General features: G+C 43.3%; 1 protein-coding gene across 1 annotated transcript; it reads left to right on the top strand.

Moving 5' to 3' along the window:
* The first annotated feature begins 570 nt into the window (after positions 1–570).
* On the top strand, positions 571–21,989 carry SLC10A1 (solute carrier family 10 member 1). The gene is made up of 5 exons (XM_031002037.3): positions 571–1,038; positions 11,120–11,330; positions 18,065–18,243; positions 18,891–19,087; positions 21,017–21,989. Exons 1-5 carry the CDS (start codon positions 683–685, stop codon positions 21,121–21,123), a joined length of 1,050 nt encoding a protein of 349 aa, XP_030857897.1. The 5' UTR covers positions 571–682; the 3' UTR covers positions 21,124–21,989.
* The last annotated feature ends 1,666 nt before the right edge of the window (positions 21,990–23,655 follow it).

Raw genomic sequence — 23,655 nt, 5'->3', positions numbered from 1 at the left:
TAAAACAAACATTTCCCCAGAACAGGCAGGGAGGATACTGGCATCCTCTCAGCTCCCAGGAAAAGGGTCATGGACACATCCCCTCCTGGAGGCCAGTGACATTGCCTGTCCCACACCCCCTTGGACTATGCTACCTGTATCTAGGAACCAAAGGCAACACCCAGCTCCTTTCACTCTCATGGGTTCTGGGGACAAATGATAACCCACTGGACATGGGGAGGGCACCTTCCCCCAACCAAGAAACTAAGGAATCAAGAGCTGAGCTGGGAAAAGGAGCTGCAGGGAAGGAGATGGGCTGGACCTAGATTCAGGTGGGCCCTGGGCAGGTCCCCAGTAACTGAATGAATGCCCATGAGGTACACTCAGTGGAGGGCAAAGGGGAGAAATAAGCCCAGAAGCAGCAAAGTGACAAGGGAGGAGTACAAGTAGCACCCAGGAATCCAGCAGAGGTCAGGGAGCTTGGGAGAGCTAGGGCAGGCAGATAAGGTTCTGGGCTGTTCCTCTTTGGGGCAACAGCCAGAGAAATAGCTCAGATAGTTGCATAACCCTCCTATTTGCCCAGAGCTTTTGTCCAGAAACTCTCTGTCCTGAGAGGTGATTAAAGAAGGCATCCAGCAAGAACTGCACAAGAAACAGAGTCAGCCGGAGAACAAGGAGTGGTCTTCCACTGCCTCACAGGAGGATGGAGGCCCACAACGTGTCTGCCCCATTCAACTTCACCCTGCCACCCAACTTTGGCAAGCGCCCCACAGACCTGGCACTGAGCGTCATCCTGGTGTTCATGTTGTTCTTCATCATGCTCTCGCTGGGCTGCACCATGGAGTTCAGCAAGATCAAGGCTCACTTATGGAAGCCTAAAGGGCTGGCCATCGCCCTGGTGGCACAGTATGGCATCATGCCCCTCACGGCCTTTGTGCTGGGCAAGGTCTTCCGGCTGAAGAACATTGAGGCGCTGGCCATCTTGGTCTGTGGCTGCTCACCTGGAGGGAACCTGTCCAATGTCTTCAGTCTGGCCATGAAGGGGGACATGAACCTCAGGTAGGCCTGGGGGTGAGGTGGGAACAGCCTGGGACAGGAGCTACATTAGAGATGTCACAATTGAGGGGAAGAGCTGGGCTAAAGCCAGGAAAAGGAGTGAATGCAGGCTGGGTGGAGGCTAGGGCAGGGGAAGGCTGGCATTTATTGCCAAGAGCTTATGCTGGGATGGGGGCAGGAGTTGGGGTACGTCTGGTTTAGGCACCAAGCCAAAGGGACCATACTGGTCCAGGAAGCTCGTGGTGATCTCCTTGCTTCCAGAGGTGTCTCAAGGATTGTCTTAAAGGAGCACTGATTTAAGCCAAAGGAACCTCTGGAGAACTGCATCCACCTACAACAGTGGACAAGTTGCCTGCTTTAACCCAGAGATTTAAAAGGTAGTGTGATTCGTTCCAAACATCATCAGGGAGATCAAGGTGACTTGGAACCAAATGAGCACCTCAAATTCCTGCAAAGCGGGCAAGAATTTCCAAAAGGTCCTCCCAATTACCTGGTCATCTAAGATGTTTTCTCTTTAAAGTCCCTCATTCCCCATCAGATGCAGTGACATTTCCATGCAAAGGCACAACCAGGGAGATCCTAGAGTTTCCCAGCACCCACTCCAGATACGCCAGCCCCATCTCAGCCACCCTGATAAGGGGAAGACAGCAGCACCCCCTAACCCCCTGCCCAAAGCATTATAAGCAGAAATCAGCAAGGGCTCGCTCCTGGAGACGCAGCACACAGGGGCTGGTTGATGCTCATCCTTCCAAACCGGGGAGACTCTAGTCTTGAACATCTGCCAGAGGAGCTACTTCAGACCTGCTCCAGCTCCAGCAGCCTGTGCTGAAGCTAAAGAAAACTCACTAGCAGAAGCTCTTGCTTTCAGTGAAACCTCAGTCTCAAGCCAGTCCCCCCTGGTTTAGGCCTCCGTGGAGACGCTATTCAATGCCAGGTATAGCAGCAGAATCCAGAAAGTCCATCTGCTTGTGTCTGTCAGCACCCTACTCCTAGCCAAATTTTCCTAGGAAAACTAACCAAGTCAAGAAGCCCCTCCTAGTGATGCAAAATGACACTGGGACAGATTTTTTAAATGAAAAAAGTGAGAATGGCTGGGCACGGTGGCTCACACCTATAATCCCAGCACTTTGGGAGGCCAAGGCAGGAAGATCACTTGAGACCAGGAGTTTAAGACCAACCTGGGCAACATAGCAAAACCCTGTGTCTACAAATATATACATATATATTTAATTAGCCAGGCATAGTGGCACATGCCTGTAGTCCCAGCTACTTGGGAGGCTGAGATGAGAGGATCTTTGAGCCTACGAGTTCAAGGCTACAGTGAGTCATGATCACACCACTGCACTCCAGCCTGGGCAACAGAGTGAGACCCTGTCTCTCTCTCAAAAAAAAAAAAAAAAAGGAAATAAAAAAGTGAGAGTGAATGAGAGTCGGGGTTTAACAGGATCTGCCATCTGAGAAGCTCTGGGCTCTTTTTCCATATGATTCAGCCCTCACTTTAGTAGTCAATGGGAAGAGAGGCACAAAGAGGGCATTTGGCTTGTGCCATCACCCACGGAAAGGTATTTCAATGTTCAACTACCTCACTGTGAGAAAATGCTTTCCTCTGTCTAATCCACATCCTCTCTGCTACAAAGCAAGCCCTTGGTCTTGGATCTGGCTTCTGGACAAGGCTCATGGCAGCCTGTGTGTCCCAAGAATCCTAGAGTATATCTGAATTTTGGTGTATGAGGGATGCAGGAAGTCAGGGGCCTGCGAAGGGGTACTCTGAGGGCTTTGTGTTTCTGTGGAAGCAGAGCAGGGGACATGGAAGGCAACTGTGCTTTTAAGTGTGAGTGGCCAGATGTCCCAGCCCCATCGCCAGCGGCCACTATTGAGGCCTCTGCCACAATGCCTACATTGCTGTGGCTCTAGGCCCCACCCAGGCAGAGCCTCTGGTGACTCAAGAACATGACCCCTCATGCTCTCCTGCTCAACCTCCTTGTCCAGACCCCTGATGACTGTCATTTTTACCTAGACCCCCACAAGAGATAAGCTCTGCTGGGACAGCCACCTTCTGCCATAAAGCTCCTTCCCAACAAACAACCCTCCCATGCACATTAAACCATGTCTCAGATCCCACTGTCAGAATGGGAATCTGGTCATCTACCTTCATGTGCTGCCAGACTTCAAATCCCATTCCAATTTGGGACAACTTGTTACATGCATTATAATAACGACAAGGACTATAAGAAACAGCCAGGCACAGTGCTAAACACCTTACCTGGATAAGTATATGTGATCCTCCTACAGCACCCTGGGGGACAGCATGTAACAAGTAGCATTTAGAGGTAAGGAAACTGAATCTTAGAGAGGTCAATACATTGGCTCCAGGTCTGGGTGGCTCCAGAACCTGTGCTTTTACTGAAATATCTTCCAGGTCAGCATTTCAACAAACAAAATGGCCAGACAGCCTCAAAGGCATGGGCAGACACCCGTGTCTCAGCAGCAAGTATTGTGTGGGAGCCAGAGCTTCCCACTTTTCAAAAGAAGGTAAAATATCCATTTTATGTGAAATCAGCAACTCTTTCCATTTTTTTAAATGTGCAAACCAAACAATACATGTCAAAGGGCCAGCTGTAGCCCAAAGGCCCCAGTTTGAGATAAGCACAATACTCTACATCCCATTTAGAAGTGGAAGGAATTGTAAGACACAGATCCCATTTTACACATGAAGAGGCTGAGGTCAGAGACTTGCCAGAGGTTTCCCAGAGTTTGTGGGAAACTGTGTCTCCCTCCACTCACTCTGCCTCATAGATGGAGTCAGTCTGGGGACAGCCTGCCATCCCAGGAGGCCAGGCCACCAAGCAGACCCCTCAATGCAGCCAGGGATGGCAGCTCCCTCCTCAAGGAAGGCCACTAGACAAGTTTCAAAAAATGTAGGTGACAAACAGGCAAGAAAAAACGCCCTCACAGTTGAAGTGAGTATGGCTTGTCAGGCACAGAGGAGAGAGTGCTATGCCAGCAGGAACTGGCCTCTTTTGACCATCCTTGCTGCCCCAAGTTCATCTGCTCCCCCTGCCACCATCGGACTCACAGCAGAGCCCAGAGCCAATGGCCATGGGGACAATGGGCTTGGACACAACCCAAGCACTTCCACAGGTCTCCCAGCCATGATGTAGGAAGCTCAACCAGGACAAGATGGAAGCCACTGGGGTCCCAGAAGTTTTCCACTTCATAGAGACTGTGTTGAGGCTCCTCACAGCTCCCTCAGCTTCTGCCTCCAATCTGTGCATTGACGGACGCTCGAACGAGTCCCTTAAATGGGGTACACAGATGTCCAAAAGCAAGGTCTATGCTGTGCTCTTAGAACTTAAGCAGGAGGGAAAAATAAAAAAAACAAATGTGCCCCTTTCCCCCTGAAAGGCAACCAGGCCTACAATCTCAGGAATCTAGAGTCTGAAAAAGTCCTTGCCCGTCCCTGTCCCTTGGGGTAAACCAAGGATCACAACAGTCACAGATGCCAGCAGGCTAGATGGATGTCCCTGACCTGACCCCAGCACCTGTGCAAGTGGAGGAAGTACCTGGGGATCAGGGAACATGGCTCCTGCATACCCAAGCTGACAAGGCACACCAAGTCCAAACTCCAAAACTCCTGACACACAAGCCAAAGTAAGCATGATTCCTCTGCTCTAGGACACCAGAACAAACACACAAGTTGTGTTTGGCTTTTCCCTAAGAGAAGATCAACAGTAGCATTGAAACCTCCTGTATTCCTATTCCCAATCTCATTACCCTCTACCACTTGCCAAAGGGAGCATCCCTGGGAATTTGGTGTTCAGCATTTCCACCGACCCTTTTCAACTATTATATATGTATATATTCATAAACAAGATAGACTGCGGGATTTACGTCTTTTAATTTTGTACGAGCAGTATTATACTGTCCACATCACCTAACATGTTGCTTTTGTTTTTTTTTGAGAAATAGGCATGTAAAGAAAATAGCTACCTCATGTATCTGAACTGCTGTGCAGTTTGCTTGCATTTATCCATTCTCCTGTTGTCAGATTCATGTGGATTTTACGTCTCGCTTCTGTGAACAGACTTGTGTGTGTCCCTCTGCCCACATATGAGGGCATATGCAATTGAAGCAGGACTGCTGGGTCGTGGGAGTCACACATCTTTAAGAGGTCTCCAAGGTCATTGTTCACTTCACACGTTCCCTAGCAGTGTCTGAAGATCCCTGTTTCTCCGTGCCTTCATCTATATTTGGAATTGTCAGACTTTTTAATTTTTTCCAAATGAAAACAGTGAAGCAGATCGCAGTAGTTTTAAATTTGATTTCATGGGAGGCCTACCATATTTCCACGTGTGCGTTGGCCATTCATGTGTCCTCTTCTGGAAACATTGGGTCCTTTGCCTGTTTTTCTATGGGATTGTGGTTTGGGTGGGTTTTGAAAATTAATTTGTAAAGTTATTGTTTTATATATGTTGCAACAGTCTATTCACAGTTTGGAGCTGGTCTTTACACTTTGATAATAATGTCTTATAAATTGCTTATGTTAATTTAGTCAAATTTGCCAATATTTTTCCTTTGTGGTTTATGTTTTTTAGGGGTTTCTTTAAGAAACCCTTTACTATCTACAAGCCTGTCCAACATGGCAAAACCCCGTCTCTACTAAAAAATACAAAAAAATTAGCTGGGCATGGTGATGTGCACCTGTAATCCCAGCTACTCAGGCAGCTGAGGCATGAGAATCACTTGAACCCAGGAGGCAGAGGTTGCAGTGAGCCAAAATCATGCCACTGCACTCCAGCCTGGGTGACAGAGCAACACCCTGTCTCAAAAAAAAAAAAAAAAAATTTTACTGTCTACAAAGTTACAAAGATATTACCCTGTATTTTCTTTGAAAAGTTTTAAATGTTTGATTTTCACATGGAGAGCTCCAATCAATGTAGAACTTATTTTTGTGTTATGGCATGAACTAATTTTATCTTTTCCATACAAATAGAAGATTCCAAGCCATGCTGAGTGAATTTTTCTCCAGGTATTTGTAATGACATCTCTCTCATAAATGCAGGGCTTGTGTCTGGATCTCTCTTCTCTTCTACGGGTCTATGTGGCTACCCTTGTACCAGTTCCACACTTTCTTAATTACAATTTTATAAGTTTTGTTATCTGAAAGTTAAGTCCCCCTACCTTGTTCTTGAAAATCATGGGCCGGGCACAGTGGCTCACGCCTGTAATCCCAGCACTTTGGGAGGCCAAGGCGGGCAGATCACGAGGTCAGGAGATCGAAACCATCCTGGCTAACATGGTGAAACCCCGTCTCTCCTAAAAATACAAAAAATTAGCTGGGCGTGGTGGCGGGCGCCTGTAGTCCCAGCTACTTGAGAGGCTGAGGCAGGAGAATGGCATGAACCCGGGAAGCAGAGCTTGCAGTGAGCCGAGATCACACCACTGCACTCCAATCTGGGTGACAGAGCGAGACTCTGTCTCAAAAAAAAAAAAATCATGTTAGCTATTCTTAGCCTTTTACTCTTTCACTTGAGTTTCAGTATCAGCTTTCAAGTCTACAAAAAAAATTATAAGTCTGGAAGTTTTATTAAATGTGCATTACATTTATTATATATAAATTGAGAGACTATCTTTATAATATTGAATCTTCCCATCTATAAATATGATATAGCTTTTCTTTTACTTAGGCCTTTTTTAATACCTTTCTATAAAGGTTTGTAATTTCTTTCATAAAGATCTTACACGTCTTTTAGATGTATAAGTATTTTCTAGTTTTGTGAATATCATAAATGGTATCTTTTAAAATATATATATATTTGTTTCTAGTATATCAGACCCAATTGATTGATTGACTGATGCTAATGTATTTAGAACCTCATACATTTTCTTACTTACCAGTTATAATGGAAAATTACTTAGATTTCCTCTGTGGACAATCCTATCATTGGCAAAACAAGAAAGTTTCATTTCTTCTTTTCCCATCCCTCTACTTTTTCTATTTCTTGTTTTGCTGTGCTTACTAGGGCCTATATATAGTATAATTTATAAAACAGGTAATAATAATATCTTTGCTTTATTCCTCTTGTTAAAGAAAATCCCTCTATTTACCATTAAGTTTAACGTTTAATATACTTTTTCTAATAGATTTCCTTTCAAGTTAAGGAATTTTCATTCCGTTGCTAGTGTACTAAATTTTTATTATGTAAGAACATTAAATTTTGTTGACTTTTCTATAGCTACAAAATTATACCATTTCTTTAATAATATAGTAATATGTATTAATAGATTATCTAATGTTAAATCATTCTTACTCATCTTGTTCATTGTATTTTTTTAAAACACTTATTTGCTAATATTTTATTATTTTTGTTTCTATGTTCATAAATAAGAGTGGTCCCCAATTTTCTTTTCTCATAATATCATTCTCCAGCTTTCGTTCCAAGATCATATTAACCTCATACAATAAATTAGGGCATGTTTCCCCTTTTTATATTATCTGGACAGATTTGCATAATATTGCAACAATCTGCACTTTGCATGTTTAGTAGAACACTACCGTAAGACAGTATAAATCATGTGGGGTTCTAGAAGATAGGTTTTGAACTGCTTATTAAATGTCTTAAATGATTCTAAGTTGAATCAGGTTTTCGGCTTCATATTGACTTGGTTTTGTAGGTTATATTTCCCATGAAATTGTCCATTTAAGTTAAAAGTGAAAGTATGAAATGTCCTTAGTTTATTTTATGACTTTTTAAAATCTTCATTTTCTCTGTAGTTATGTTCCCTTTTTCACACTAACCTCATCAATTTGTGCCATCTCTCTTTTCCCTGGTCTGTCTTGCCAGAGGTGCCTATTTAATTGGACTTAAAAAAAAAAGAAAAACAAAAAAAAAACCCTATTTTTGGTTTTACTGATTCTAACAATTTACAAAACTTAAAAAAATTCTTCCTTTTCTTTTTATTGGGTTTTTCTCATTCTAACCTCTTGAGTAAGGTGCTTAACTCATTAATTTTTAATCTTTCTTCTTTTTCAATATAAATATGTTAGGCTATAAATTGCCCTTTAATAATTGCTTTATTTGCTCCCTGCATGGTTTTTAATTACTATTTGAGATATAATTCACATACCATAAAATCCATTCTTTAAATTGTACGATGCCTTGGTTTTTAGCATATTTCCAAGCCTGTGAACCTATCACCATTATCTAATTTCAGAACATTTTCAATACCCCAAAAAGGAACTCCATCCCATTTAGCAGGAGTCCCCATTTCTCTCTCCTGCTCCAACCCTTGACAACCACTAATCTACTTTCTGTCTCTATGGATTTCACATAAATGGAAACATTCAATATGTGACCTTTTGTATCTATACTTCTTTCACTTAGCATAATATTTTCAAGGTTCATTCATGTGATAGCATGTCACAATACTTCATTTGTTTTTGTAATTGAATAATATCCCATTGTATGGATATAATACATTTTGCTCATCCATTCATTCAGCTGATGGACATATGGGTTGTTTCTACTTGTTCCCTAGTATGAATAATGTCTATGGAAGCTCACAGGCAAGTTTTTGTGTGAACATGCTTTCTGTTCCCTTGGGATATATACCTAAGAGTAGAATTGCTGGGTTATATGGTGACTCTGTGTTTAAATTTTTTAGAAACTGCCAAACTATTTTCCAAAGCACCATTTTACTTCCCACCACCAGTATAGGAGGATTCCTAATTTTCCATATACCCTCCAACACTTGTTATTGTCCATCTTTTTAATTATAGCCATGCTAGTAGATATAAAGTGGTATCTCATAGTGGTTTTGATTTGCATTTTCCTAATAAGCAATGATGTTGAGCATCTTTTCATGTGCTCATTAGCCATTTGTATATCTTCTTTGGGAAAATATCTCATTCAAATCCTTGGCCCATTTTTTACTTGTTTTTTATTATTGCATTATAAGAGTTCTTCATATATTGGCCGGGCGCAGTGGCTCACGCCTGTAATCCCAGCACTTTGGGAGGCCCAGGTGGGCGGATCACGAGGTCAGGAGATCGAGACTATCCTGGCTAACACGGTGAAACCCCGTCTCTACTAAAAATACAAAAAAAATTAGCTGGGCGTGGTGGCAGGCGCCTGTAGTCCCAGCTACTCGGGAGGCTGAGGCAGAAGAACAGCGTGAACCCAGGAGGCGGAGCTTGCAGTGAGCCGAGACTGCGCCACTGTACTCCAGCCTGAGCGACAGAGCAAGACTCCATCTCAAAAAAAAAAAAAAAAGTTCTTCATATATATTCTGAATACTAGACCCTTATCAGATATATGACTTGCAAATATTTCCTCCCATTCTCTTGTTGGCTTTTCACTTTCTTGATGGTGTCCTTTGAATCAATAGCTCACTGTAACCTCAACCTTCTGGGCTCAAGCCATCCTCCTGCCTCAGCCTCCCAAGTAGCTGGGACTACTGGTGCGCACCACCACACCTGGCTAATTTTTGTGTGTGGTTTTTGGTTTGTTTGTTCATTTGTTTGTGTGTAGAGACAGGGGTCTTACTTTGTTGCCCAGGCTGGTCTCAAACTCCTGGCTTCAAGCAATCCTCCCTCCTCGGCCTCCCAAAATGCTGGAATTATAGGCATGAGCCACTATGCCACACTTAAAATTGAGTGTTAATTTCTTACAAGCTCAAGTGTGTATTTAAGTGTTCACGGGGGTGGGGGAGTTCCTATTACCTAGTTCACAATTTTCTTTGAGGGACTCTTCTCACCTCTAACAGCTCTTATCCTTATGACATGTCTACCTATTGTTCTTGATGGCTACGCTCTGGAACCTTTGATATAGGCTGCTCTTCATGCATATTTAAGCCATATTCCATCTTTATAGAAATAATGAAAGAAGTGTAGATGGAGGGTAGGGCTGTGGGGAGGAGGAGGGACACACTGAGTGTGGTTTTCCTAAGATCTTGCCAAGCCCTCACCTCCCAACCACCTTCCCACTGGAATAAAAGTCAGAGCCATATATTGTTAATGTAAATATCCATAAATCTAAGAAGATGCCCTATCAGCTTCCTTCTCAGTTGACCTTTCTGGAGGGCCTCTCCCTAGACAGGGTCCTGGGACTAACATATATAAGATTCCAAATGGAAAAGGAAATTGGACAAGTAGGATACATATTAGAGCTGGAAGGACATATTATTCAGGCTCTGAGTGTCATAATTTATTTTAAATAATATCAAGAGGAACCAGAAAGTAAAGAACATGAGAACACCAGAGTTGGGGACTGGAATACTATCCAAGATGCAAAGCAAATCTGACCAGGTTATCTTGTCACTTACTCAACATGGGTATCTATTACTGCCTTCTCTACTACCCCACCATTACGGCCCTTCAATTATTCTGTTTCTTACTGCTTCACTATTTCTCTTACAGTCCTTTTAATCATGATATCTGTTTACTGATTTTTCTAGTAGGGTTTTTGACTTCTGCCTGACCATCACTCCCATGCCACCCATCCCCAAAGACCAAGTGTCCTGTCACTGTGTCTCACACTCAGACTCCCCACGAGGTAAAATGTGCTGATATAGCTAATTGTTATTGTCTCCGTTGGACAAAGTCACTACAAGAAGCCACTCCCTAGGCTCTAAACCAGACATTTAGTAACTGTGGGTCAGGTGCCATTCCATGGTTCAATGGGCTAATGACCAGAGTAATGGAATCACACAGTTTGCTTTCTACAAAATGGGCTTGGCATGGGGGAGGTGCTCAATGCAAAAAGGGTTCCATCACAGAGAAGGAGATCAGAATGGCTCCTTCCACAACGAAGCACACAGGGATTGAAGCAGTTGAACCACCCTAAGTTCAAATCCTGCCTTGGCCACTTACTACCTTGTGCGATTTTGAGCAGGACACAACTCTTCTAGTCCCCAGCTTCCTTGTCAGCGAAAAGAAGATAGTATGCTTACTGCCTAATGATATGGGGAAAAGGAACTGAAGCCACATATGTCAAGCACTTAGCACAGTGGCACTTAGCAGGCACTCAACAAAATAGTCTGTATTTATGGGCTCTCTCTCCCCTCTTCCCATGTCTCCCACCAGCATTGTGATGACCACCTGCTCCACCTTCTGTGCCCTTGGCATGATGCCTCTCCTCCTGTACATCTACTCAAGGGGGATCTATGATGGGGACCTGAAGGACAAGGTGCCCTATAAAGGCATCATGATATCACTGGTCCTGGTTCTCATTCCTTGCACCATAGGGATCGTCCTCAAATCCAAACGGCCACAATACATGCGCTATGTCATCAAGGTAAGAACCTGGGGGGCTTGACAAATTAGGGCAAAAGAGTAAAAACACCATATACAACTATAAGATATAATCATTATATTAATAATAAACATACATATGCTCCTACTAGATGCTAAGTTTTATGCTATGCACTCTAAGGATTCACTGTCACCAGAGTTTGATGTTTGCAGAAAGTGAAGTAACACATGAGGCTGGCGTGGTGGCTCACGCCTATAATCCCAACACTTTGGGAAGTTGAGGCGGGTGGATCACTTGAGGTCAGAAGTTTGAGACCAGCCTGACCAACATGGCAAAACCCCGTCTCCATTAAAAATACAAAAAAAAAAAAAAAATTAGCCGGGCATGGTAGCGAGTGCCTGTAATCCCAGCTACTCAGGAGGCTGAGGCAGCAGAATCGCTTGAACCAGGGAGGGCAGGGGTTGCAGTGAGCCGAGATCGTGCCACTGCACTCCTGCCTGGGCCACACAGCAAGACTCCATCTCTAAAATGAAAAATAAAAAAAAAGAAAGAAAATGAAGTAACACGAGAGAAACAAGATCCAATTCCAGTGTACACGCAAGTATTTGCAGAAGACAAGGAGATGGCAACAGTGAGGGCTGGAGTGGTCAAAGAGCCTTCTTAAAAAGGAAGGGCTTGAGGCATTTAGGTAAACCTGGGGAGAAGCCTGAATAGAGTTCAGCAGGCACCAAGGGCAAATTTGGCTGATGTGGCAAGAAGCTAGAGGAGACAGGTAGTGTACCCATTCCCAGCATTTCAAGAGAGGGATGGGGTGGGAAGCGGAGTGAATTAAGGCCACAAAGGTTTTGAGAAGCACTGTGGTCACAGACAGGGCATCATGCCACTGCTTTGTGTGCAGAACTCCTAGAGTCCAGCTATGGTCTCTCCACCAATATTTTCAACCTTGGAGTTTGGTCCCTGCCAGCCTCCCCCTTGGCTCACTATTCATCCCCCAGGGCCAGGAGGCCATCCTGGTCCTCAGGAAGGACTTGACCTCCTGACATCCTGTACCATCTCTGCCCCTGGATCAATGCCTCTGGCCTGGTCTGCAAGGCATGCTGCTGAGAACCCCAAAGTTTGGCAGCAGCTTTGGGCCTGGAACAAAGAAGTCAAGAGTCCAGTTTTCAGGGGGGTTTTATTTTCACACTACCATTGTCTCAAGAGTAGTTTTTGCCCTTGCCCTGTCCCAGTGCCATGGCCACAGCTCCCCTTCCCGCCTGCTGGAGGACATGGAGGAATCATCCCTCCTCCTTTCTGTGGCCAGTCACCCCACCTCAGCCCTGGATTGCAATCATTCTCTCTACCCTTGTACTCAGAGACCTCCTTTTATTGATTATGCCCCTGGCCCAGCAGCCTCCCCTCTCTCTCATTTCTAAAATATCTCTGTATTGGTTCTTCACAATCAGCTTTGATATGAACTCACATATCTTCTATCTTCAAAAAACAAAACAAAAAGTGTCTCTCACTGGGATTTTTTGTGGAATCCACCTCCCATTCCACCTAATATGTCCCTTTGCTCTCCTTCCTAGCCAGGTTTTAGGTATAGTCCCCCCCTCACTCCTCTCTCTCTCTCTGTCCATCGCTTCCTCTCAAACACCTTCCATTTCCCCCATGCCACCGCCAGAGCTCTCTCATGAGTGACCAGGCCCTCAGCAATTCGTTTCCATTATTTGAATCCCTCTCTTCTCTCCTTGGTCTCCCATCCACCCAGCATCTTGATGACCACCTGCTCCACTTTCTTTGCCAAATCCAATGGACATTTCTCAATCCTTCCTTGACCTTCTAGCAGCATTGGACATAATTGACCACTGCCTCCTCAAAAGCCTTCTCTGTCAGCTTTAGTAACTCTAAGCTCTGCTGCTTCCCTCCTACCTCTCATGACCTTCAGACTCCCTTATGAGTTCCTCTGGTCAAAGGCACTTCTCTGCATTCAGACCAAGCTTTCTGCCTTTCTCACCAGACCTCTCCTAGCCCAGGATCTGGTCCCTCTCAGGTCTGCAATTACCATCTGCAAACTGAGACTTCCAGAACAGCATCATCAGATGTCAACTCTATCCTCACTCCAGAATCCATTTATTATCTACCAGGTCTATCTGAATATACCTCAGACATTTAAAACTCAATATATGTTAAAGTCATCTCCTCCCCATGTGGTTATCTCAGTCGGTGGCACTGTGTGTGTGCCCAGTTGCCCCAACCAGAAACTGGAAGTCATTCTCAATGTTCCCTTCTCCCTCACCACTCACACCCATCTAATCAATGACTGTCGATTCCACCTTCTGTTGCTGGAATCCATTCATTCCTCTCCATCCTTACCTCTCACTAGACAACTCAAATGGCCTTCTTATCCAACCTCCTCACCCAGTTCTAACCTGAGGGTGAAGATGTAAAGTACAAACTCTATCATGTCACTCCACTGCTTAAAGCCTCTCATTGACTCCTTCCCCCTAGGATAGTTTAAACTCTTTAATGTGGCACTTCTTGATTTGGTTTCAACTGACCTCACCAGTCTCAGCTCTTTTCTCTTTGCACGTGCCCTTCTCTTCACCTGGAACACTCTTCTTCCCAATTCTCACCCCACTCACCATCTTTCACTGGATCACTCCCACTCATCCTTTAAGTCTCAACACAAATAGCGCCTCCCCCAGGAAGCCTTCCTTAACCTCCTAAGCCTGAGTAAGATGCTTGTCCTATTCATTCCCATAACACCCAACACTCCAGCTAACCCCTGTAGCAATTATTACACTGCATTAAGAACATCTGTTCATTTGTATTCCCCACTCATTTATCAAGAAGCAAGACCATAAGGCTGTCTTAATTAACACTGAATCCACAGCACCTATCACAGTGCCCCCATAGCTAATGCCTGAGAATAAATAAAGGAATGAAGGGCAAGTCCTGTCTGCTGCTCTTCCACACACCAGCAGAAAAACAACATACACAGAGAAACATGTTTGTGTGCATCCTTTCATTTTTTTAAGATAGTTTGTGGGGTGCATAAGATTGTTTTTTAAAAATCCTATACACCCATAAACGATCTTAAAGAAATGCATATAAAATATAAAGAATATTAAAATGTGAAGTGACCACTGCTATCATTTAATGCTACTCCGCCCTCCTCCATTTTATAGGTGGGAAAACTGGGAACCAGAATACCAAGTCATAGTGCTAATGACAACTGATGTGAGAACATGTCTCTTTTCTACCTCAGAGTAGCTTTAAAAGTGTTTCTCTGAGGTTGCAAAAAGCAGAATCTCAGACCTTTTTTTTTTTTTTTTTGAGATGGAGTCTCACTCTGTCGCCCAGGTTGGAGTGCAGTGGCGCGATCTCGGCTCACTGCAAGCTCCACCACCCGAGTTCACACCATTCTCCTGCCTCAGCCTCCCGAGTAGCTGGGACTACAGGCGCCCGCCACCATACCCGGATAATTTTTTGTATTTTTTAGTAAAGACGGGGTTTCACCGTGTTAGCCAGGATGGTCTCGATCTCCTGACCTTGTGATCTGCCCACCTTGGCCTCCTGAAGTGCTGGGATTACAGGCGTGAGCCACCACACCTGGCCGAGAATCTCAGATCTTAAAGCTGGAGAAGCCTTTAAGATGAAGTTCAGTCTCCCGCCTTATTCCCAATTTGCAGATAGAGTAACCGAGGCCCGGAAAAGTTACTTGGCAGAGCCAGGATTATTTCAACCAGTCTGTTCCTGTTGTGTTGCACATTCACTACTCAATGCCACAGACGAAATGAAGTCAAAATGAAGCCAGAGAACATTAAAAGGGCTAAGAAATACCTTGGCTGGAAAAACAGAGACTAGTAATAAGGGACTACATAAAAGGTAATCTAAAAAACCCAGGCATGCCCTGGACCCATTTTGCCCCTGGCTAAACCTCCAGGGTTAAACAACCACAAAGTCAACAGCTACACTGATCTTCCTATATTCCAAAACTGGAATCACTCCTGTGAGGATGCAGAGACTAACATGTGGGTCAAGCTGCAAAGGCTAAGGTTTCCTTGTTTCTATGGCTCTTCGAGGACTATGCTCATCCTTCGTCACCCTGTCCCATAAATAATATAGTGAGTGCCAAACTGGAAAACGAACAAATGATTGTCCCAGCCTCTTATGCACACATAACCCTCCTTGGACCTTGCAAATCAAAATAACCCAACTTTCAATAACTAGCTCTGGCAGCAGGTATCTGCTCACACCGGGTTCAACCAGTTGCATTCGCTGGTGTAAGGTCACATTTAGATATACCAAGATACAATTTCAGGCATGCTCACTTTGAAAGGCAATTCACGTAATTTTTAACTTACCCATGCAAGGGTTTATCCAAAGGCTATGTGGCTAGAAGGGTGATGAATCTGAGAATGACATGGTCCAGGAGCCACTTTCACCATAAGCCATCCACCACTCTTTAATAAGGATCCCACCATTTCATTAACTCAACACTCTACTCATGCATTTCCCACACCTGCTGCTACTGTTGAACTGACCCTTAACTCTCCTTTGTCTTACAACTTCTGCCAACTTGTGGCTTCTATTGCTCCCAGACCTCTGTTTTGACACTTGTCCCTGCTATTGCTTCCCTCTCTGTAATCCTGCAAACTTCCTAAATGAGAGAATCTGATTATTTCTACCACTCACCAGCCTGTGCAGGCCACCTTTGTGGGTAGACTGTGGACATGTCATCTCATGTGTAAGCCAATGGATTGGCTGCCCATGAATGAGCACTCATCCCAGTTGTGAGCAGGGCAATGAAGTCAGGTGGTACAAAATGTGGTAGCCTATGAAGTAGTAACTACCCAGGGCCACTTGTCTCAGCAGGAGACAGGGGTTGTAGACAGGATAAATTTCCAGAGATGGCAGCAGTGAGAGTGACAGGAACCTCTAGAATGTTAATTCCTCCCCTTTGAGTAATAATAGGAGTTACAGTTTAGTGAGCGGTTCTTATATGCCAGGTCCTATGCCGTCAACCTCACTCAGGTTGAGTGACTCCCCAGAGCTTACACACCTGGAGACTAGCAGAGCCAGCTTTCCCACCTGGATCATATCAAATTCTGTGCTCATAACCACAACTGTGCAGTCCCCAAGAGTCAGAGAACATGAGTGAGAGAATAAGAGTGAACCCCTATACAGAAGAAGAGGGCTTCTGGATTCGTGGACAATTCCTGTAACTCAATGTCTCCTACATTATCCACTCCACTCTTGATGGAGATTAAAAATTATTTGACTGTTGGGTAAAGGACAAATTCGAAAGACAGAAATCCAAAAGGGGAAATCAACTAAAAATGCAAAGGTAAACTGAGAAGTTCATTAGCTAATAAGTCTTTTAATAAAACTTGAAGCACATGGTTATTCAAGAGATGTGTGAAAGTCCTTCCTATGCTGGGATAGGACCACTAATTGGTATAGGTGATGTTTTATATGATCATATCAGTTGCAACAAGTATTAAAAACAGAAACACAAAGCTGTGCAGCTGAAATCTGAGCAATATAAATGTTAAAATGTCATTAGGACATTATGAATGTACTTAATGCCACTGAACTGTACACTCAAAAGTGATTAAAATGGCAAACTTTGCTATACATATTTTACTACTTCTTTTTAAATGTTACTAGGAAATATAAAATGCAACACGTGAATGAACCAAAAAATTAACCAACACATGTAACTATTACAAAATAACATGGTAAGTTTGAGAAGTTTAAGTATTTCTTTACTCAGGAGATAAAAGGGACAGTCTTAAATTTACACATACCTGTTTATCATTTTGGAGGATGCAATTCTCTAAAATGCACACTGGAAAGTACAAAGTGCATGGAGTGCACATGCACTTTGAAAGGTTGCATCCTATGTTGCACAATGAAAAACCCTATAATTTCATTCAGAGTAGACCTGCATAGTTTCCAATGATGTTGTTATCACCCAAGATATTTCTGAAAGTTCTTTTCGGAACTTCCTTCATATTCAATTTGCAGGTCACTCAAGAAAGTAGGTTTGTCCCCTTATTATTAGACATCATTTTGGGTTTAAAACCGTATTTCCGGGCTTGATCATCCACCTTGTTTACCAGCTTTGTTTCAAATGACTCTTGGCAATTTCCAGAATTGATCCTAAAATGGATAAAATCCCTACCTGTAATCAAGGTATTTGAGACAAATATGTATGACAAGTTCTCACGAGTTTCAAAGTATGTGGAACAATGACAGTATTGTAGGAATGTGTATATAAGTTCCAAAAATACTTGACTTTTAAACTTTCATAATATCCATTTTGCAGGAGTCCTGAATAGCTTCACGTAACACTTCACTGAAAGTCTGCTATCCAGAGATGTGTCAAAAGCAGTAACTGTGCTTGGCTGAGTTTGTAATAATCAGTGTTAATCAGCTGTCCCCAAGCTTCCTAGCTACTGATAAGAAATCTAAAAAGATGGGCTGGGTGTAGTGGCTCACACCTGTAATCCCAGCACTTTGGGAGGCCAAGGCGGGAGGACCGCTAAGAGTCCAGGAGTAAGACCAGCCTGGGCAACATAGTAAGACCCTGTCTCTAATGTTAATAATTTAAAAAAAATTTAAAGAAAGGAATCCAAAAAGAAGATAAAGGTCTTTCATATTCCTTTCCACTTCCAGTGTTTTATTGCAATGTTTCCCACCTCCAATTTCTACCTGTGCTTCCCCACCTCTGTTCCTCTCTATCCCCAACTCTTCTAATTGCCTTTTCTTCCTGTCTTCATTCCCAGGGAGGGATGATCATCATTCTCTTGTGCAGTGTGGCCGTCACAGTTCTCTCTGCCATCAATGTGGGGAAGAGCATCATGTTTGCCATGACACCACTCTTGATTGCCACCTCCTCCCTGATGCCTTTTATTGGCTTTCTGCTGGGTTATGTTCTCTCTGCTCTCTTCTGCCTCAATGGACGGTAGGTATTTTTTTTTAAGAAAGGGTCTCACTCTGTTGCCCAGGCTGGAGGGGAGTAGCACATTCTCAGCTCACTGCAGCCTCAACCTCCAGGGTTTAACTGATCCTCCTGCCTCAGCCCCCCAAGTAACTGGGACTACAGGCACAAGCCACCATGACCAGCTGATTTATCTTTTCTGGAGACAGGGTTTTACCATGTCGCCCAGGCTAGTTTTGAACTAATGAGCTCAAGTGATCCGCCTGCCTCAGCCTTCCAAAGTGCTAGGATTACAGGCGTGAGCCACCGCATGCCTGGAGATAGGTATTATTTTAGGTCCCACTGTCCCATGGGCTTCATTCTTGTCCTAGTCTTTCAGGAAACGAATAAGCAGCTAGGAACCTGAAATCTGGGCAAGACACTTTCCTGGCAATATGTTCAGATGCACTAACTGGACAAGAGACTTTAGACTTGAAAAAAATTGAATGAAGGTATTGAACGGGTTAAAAATCCAGACACCAAAGGTATCCAAACACCAGCAGCAATAGCAAAGTACCCCTGTACAGGGTCTAGATTCCATCTGCTGAGAAACTCTTTGGTAGCAGCACTGGGACAAAGTTGCTCCCTCCAGTTCCCTCTGAGTGTATGTGGGGTTTTCTTCACTGGCACAGGTGCAGACGCACTGTCAGCATGGAGACCGGATGCCAAAATGTCCAACTCTGTTCCACCATCCTCAATGTCGCCTTTCCACCTGAAGTCATTGGACCACTTTTCTTCTTTCCCCTCCTCTACATGATTTTCCAGCTTGGAGAAGGGCTTCTCCTCATTGCCATGTTTCGGTGCTATGAGAAATTCAAGACTCCCAAGGGTGAGTACTGAAATTATCCCCACTTCAAGTTCTGCTCCAATATTAGACCTGAGCCTGCCAACAAGCAAGTTTCTAGCAGGGACTTTTTGGATAGGGCTTTAACTCTTATCAAGTCACTAAGAACCAGGTAGCCCCAAGAAGCACCCAAGAAGCTTTAAAGATCCAAGGCTGCTTCCATCAACTGCACTCCATTTCTTCCTTCTAGCTGGGAGAATGAAATTGCAGATGCAGTTTACCTCATAAAACTGAAGCAATTTGGGCTGCTTTGTCTCAGTGGGGAGACATCATAGGACAAAACTGCCTTGGACAACTGAGGTTATTAGTTGTGTGAAAGGCCTCTACTCGCAAGAGGTGGGGAAGTTTCCATTTCTCAGGACTAGGTTCTCATTTCCTGGAACGAGATCAGAGCCACAGCACCACTGGCACCTCCATATGAGGAAAAACATATGAAAGCAATGCAGCCTAATATAACCCAGAATAAAGAAAAAAAAAGAAGATTCCTCAACTCTAGTTACGCAGTAAAGGAAACTTAAGCATAAGGTTGTTAAATAGTAACTACCTCCACAATAAACTTATTATGATTTATACTTTACTCTGATCACTATGGGGTTAACATAGCATCTCTTCTCTAAAATGCTCAGAGTATTACCTTTCAAAATAAAATTGAACCTCAAGACAGACCAGAGAACAGAGTGCCTTCCTCAAAGTGCACTTTAACACCAATTTAAAAAAAAAAAAAAACAGGACATTCAAACCCACTTTATAACACATTTCATTATAACTCTCAACATTAGTATATTCTTCCTAAGTACTTACCCAAATCCTTCAACTGTCCCTTCATGTCCATGAATTGAAGTCCCCTTCAAAACCTTTCTAGACCCTAGGGACTGTGATTTACACCCTAGGAGAAATACACAACTTTCCCTACTGGAATTTGTTACATTATACTAGCAAATGCCGATTCTCTCTCCCTTTGCAATTAGCTAAGATGTAATTAGGTTGCCAAGCAGCCAACACGAAACAAGTACAGGCTGACCATACACTAGAACCATTTTAGAAGCTTTGGTTCAAAGCTACAGTAGAGTTGTGAGAAAGAATCTACTCTGATGTTTATCTGAGAGGAATGCAAGAGATTTGCTGCCCTCTTACAAAAAGTGCACAGAAGTTTCTAGACCAACCAAGTTCCCAGATTTGAGGTTTTAGTACCAGAAAGACCTGAAGTGACCTCAAAGGACAATACTCTATGGATCTTTAGTTCTCAAGACTTGAAAAGAACTTTCCTCACAATGTATCTCAGAAGACCCCAGTGGAAACACTAAATCAAAGCAACGTATTTCTTTGGACCTAACGGCCCCAAGAAGCTATTCTCAGGGGGAGGAATCTGTCAAGTTTTTATACTTTTCATTCCTGCACCTGATGGGAGAACAACTCTGTATAGAGAACTCTCCCATCTGTATAGAAAGGCGCAGGAATCAAAGCTATCTTCAAATTTGCATCACCGCCTACACCACGGACAAGAAGAGGTAGATCAATTGGGGGTTGGAGGGAAGAACTGGAAACTCTCTTGGTTAGACTTTCTCAAAGATCTTTCCTGCCTGCCTCCTCATTCCCTGAATGCAACACAGACCTTGCATACATAAACTCATCTCCTGTTGTTTTACTGTATAACAAAGAAGTTAGAAGTGAAGTGATGATGAAGACACAATAGTCTAATTCATTAAGACTTTTACTACTAGTACTACCATTAGGGAGACTGAGGGGAAAGCGTGTTTAAAGAGTAAACCATGGGAGAGACGACAGAGATGGAAAATATATACTTAGCACACTCTAGGGCTGAGTTGGTATTTTTGTACTTTCCAGATTCAACAAGCTTCATTGTTCACTCCTCTTGTTCTCTCTCTACACCTATAACCCTTTTTAACTTTACAGATAAAACAAAAATGATCTACACAGCTGCCACAACTGAAGAAACAATTCCAGGAGCTCTGGGAAATGGCACCTACAAAGGGGAGGACTGCTCCCCTTGCACAGCCTAGCCCTTCCCCTGGTGGCCTGGATTCTGGTCCCAAAGCAATTCTGAAAGCCAGTGTGGTAAACCAGAGAGAGCAGCAAAAACACCAGTCTTGCCTGAGTCTTTCTCCAGCATTTCCAGTACATCTATCAGAATCATCAAGTCTTGGCCGGGAACACAGACAGGGTGTCTACCCAAGAAGCCTCACCTATCCTCAACTTAGAACTTGCTACTTATTTTAAAGACTTGTTCAGTGACTGTAAACTCTATGAAACCAGAAACCGAATCTGCCTCTTGCTGGGATCTCTAAAAGTGTCTGATAAGCATCTTAAAGTCACTCAATTCCTGAACTAATCAATATATATGTTTAACCCATTACTCAAATACCCAAATCCCATTCCAAGTTTTGTGACCCAAAAGAGAGAGAAATGCTCACAAGGGCTGTAGAATTAAACTTCAGAAGTTCTAACCTAAAAAGTTCAGATCCTATTCCTTCCCTTTTGACATTATTGGGATGATGCTCCCGAAAAGTCAAATTTGACATCAAGTATGCAAAAGTGAACACAGTAAGATGCAATCAGGCAAAACAAACTCAAAAAATAGCTAATGAAATGAAAAAACTGGGCGAATGCATCATGTTAGTAGAGGAGAAAAACTTTTGACAAGGAAAAACCAGGAAACAAACACATACATTAACACAATGTTACCTCACTAATAATCTCTTTTTTAAGTTCAGTAGGTATTTGGTTTTAACACAAGGCACCCCCAAAACTGGGTACAGCAAACTACTGCCAAAATGAGTCGTTTCCCAATTCAAAGAAAAATGTTCAAATACCTAGAATTCACAAATTTCAAATTGTCTCTAATAAAATTTAAACATTTTGCATATCATATGCAAATAAGGATCAAATAAATGATTAACAACTAATATTAACAATTACAAAAAGTCAATCATGCTTATTAGTTACTTGGGATTTTTATCATTTTGTATGGTCAGGTACAAATGAAACCAAGACAATATAGTTTTCGGGTATCAGTTTGGCAAATGTGCAGGACTAACAAATACTCCCAACACCAAAACGAGAAACACAGATTTGGGTCACTAACATCCTCTTAAAAATGCAGATTTTTGACAAGGCTACCACCTATCATTTTTACTTATTATATCCATATATACCTACCTGTTCAAATTGTTTTCTCTATTATCTAACCAATATCATCTGCTAGGAGACTTGGTTACATACAAGTTATGTAAGAACACATTTGTTTAGCTTTTGAGGAAGACAGGGTTGGCCTCAAACCATTCTTAGAAAGGAATAAAGATGGGCGGATGCAGTAGTTCACACCTGTAATCCCAGCATTTTGGGAGGCCGAGTCGGGCAGATCATGAGGTCAAGTGATTGAGACCATCCTGGCCAACATGGTGAAACCCCATCTCTACTAAAAATACAAAAATTAGCCAGGCATGGTGGCACACACCTGTAGTCCCAGCTACTCGGGAGGCTGAGGCAGGAGAATCACTTGAACCCCAGAAGCAGAGGTTGCAGTGAGCCGAGATAGCACCACCGCGCTCCATCCAGCCTAGCAACAGAGCAAAACCCTGTCTAAAAAAAAAAAAAGTAAGGAATAAAGATGAAACAAATATAAACATAGAAAACAAAGGTTAAACCATGCCCTACAAAGGCAGGTCCTAAACCTTTCCTTAGGATTACATCCACACTCCTTATGGTATCTCAAGCCTGGTTTTGAGAGTCCCTTTTTGAGACATAATTGTTATCTCCCTGCCATTTTTTTAAAAGAAGGAATTTATCGTACTCCCTAACACCTCTAAGATTAAAAGTAGCTTAATTCTTGGCTGGGCACAGTGGCTCACACCTGTAATCCCAACACTTTGGGAGGCCAAGGCAGGCAGATAGATTATTTGAAGTCAGGAGTTCGAGACCAGCTTGGCCAACATGGTCAAACCTCATCTCTAATAAAAATACAAAAATCAGCCAGACATGGTGGTGGGATATTCCAGCTCCTGGGAGGCTGAGACATTAGGATCACTTGAGCCTGGGAAGTGGAGGTTGCAGTGAGTCAAGACAACACCACTGCACTCCAGCCTGGGTGACCAAGCAAGACTCTATCCCAAGAAAAAAAAAGAAGACTGGCAGAGTGCTCACACCTGTAAACCAAGCACTTTGGGAGGTTGAGGTGGGTGTATCACTTGAGGTCAGGAGTTTGAGACCAGACTGGCTAACAGGGTAAAACCCCGTCTGTACTAAAAATACAAAAAAAAAAGAAAAATAGCTGGGCATGGGGATGGGCACCTGTAATCCCAGCTACCTGGGAGGCTGAGGCAAGAGAATCGCTTGAACCCAGGAGGCAGAGGCTAGAGTGAGCCAAGATCGCCCAAACTGGGCAACAGCAAGACTCCATCTCAAAAAAAAAAAAAAAAAGTTTGTCTGATTGTCTAGGGGTAGAGGGGAAGAACATCAACATACTACCATACTGCACTGAGGAGCATGTTTTAAAAGCCCAAGGGTGAAAAGCTGCTTTTGATAGCAACTTCAGG

This window comes from Gorilla gorilla, chromosome 15, assembly GCF_029281585.2.
Source record: "Gorilla gorilla gorilla isolate KB3781 chromosome 15, NHGRI_mGorGor1-v2.1_pri, whole genome shotgun sequence".
Taxonomy (NCBI): domain Eukaryota; kingdom Metazoa; phylum Chordata; class Mammalia; order Primates; family Hominidae; genus Gorilla; species Gorilla gorilla.
The sequence above is the reverse complement of the archived record's forward strand: the minus strand, read 5'-3'. Positions and strand labels throughout refer to the sequence as shown.

What these genes read in the sequence shown, in the direction of transcription:
- SLC10A1 (XM_031002037.3), top strand. Translation starts at nt 683, where the DNA reads ATGGAGGCCCACAACGTGTCTGCCCCATTCAACTTCACCCTGCCACCC. An exon ending in CTCTTCTGCCTCAATGGACG is followed by an intron (nt 18,244 to 18,890) that starts GTAGGTATTTTT and finishes TCACTGGCACAG; the next exon opens with GTGCAGACGCACTGTCAGCA. An exon ending in GAAATTCAAGACTCCCAAGG is followed by an intron (nt 19,088 to 21,016) that starts GTGAGTACTGAA and finishes TTAACTTTACAG; the next exon opens with ATAAAACAAAAATGATCTAC.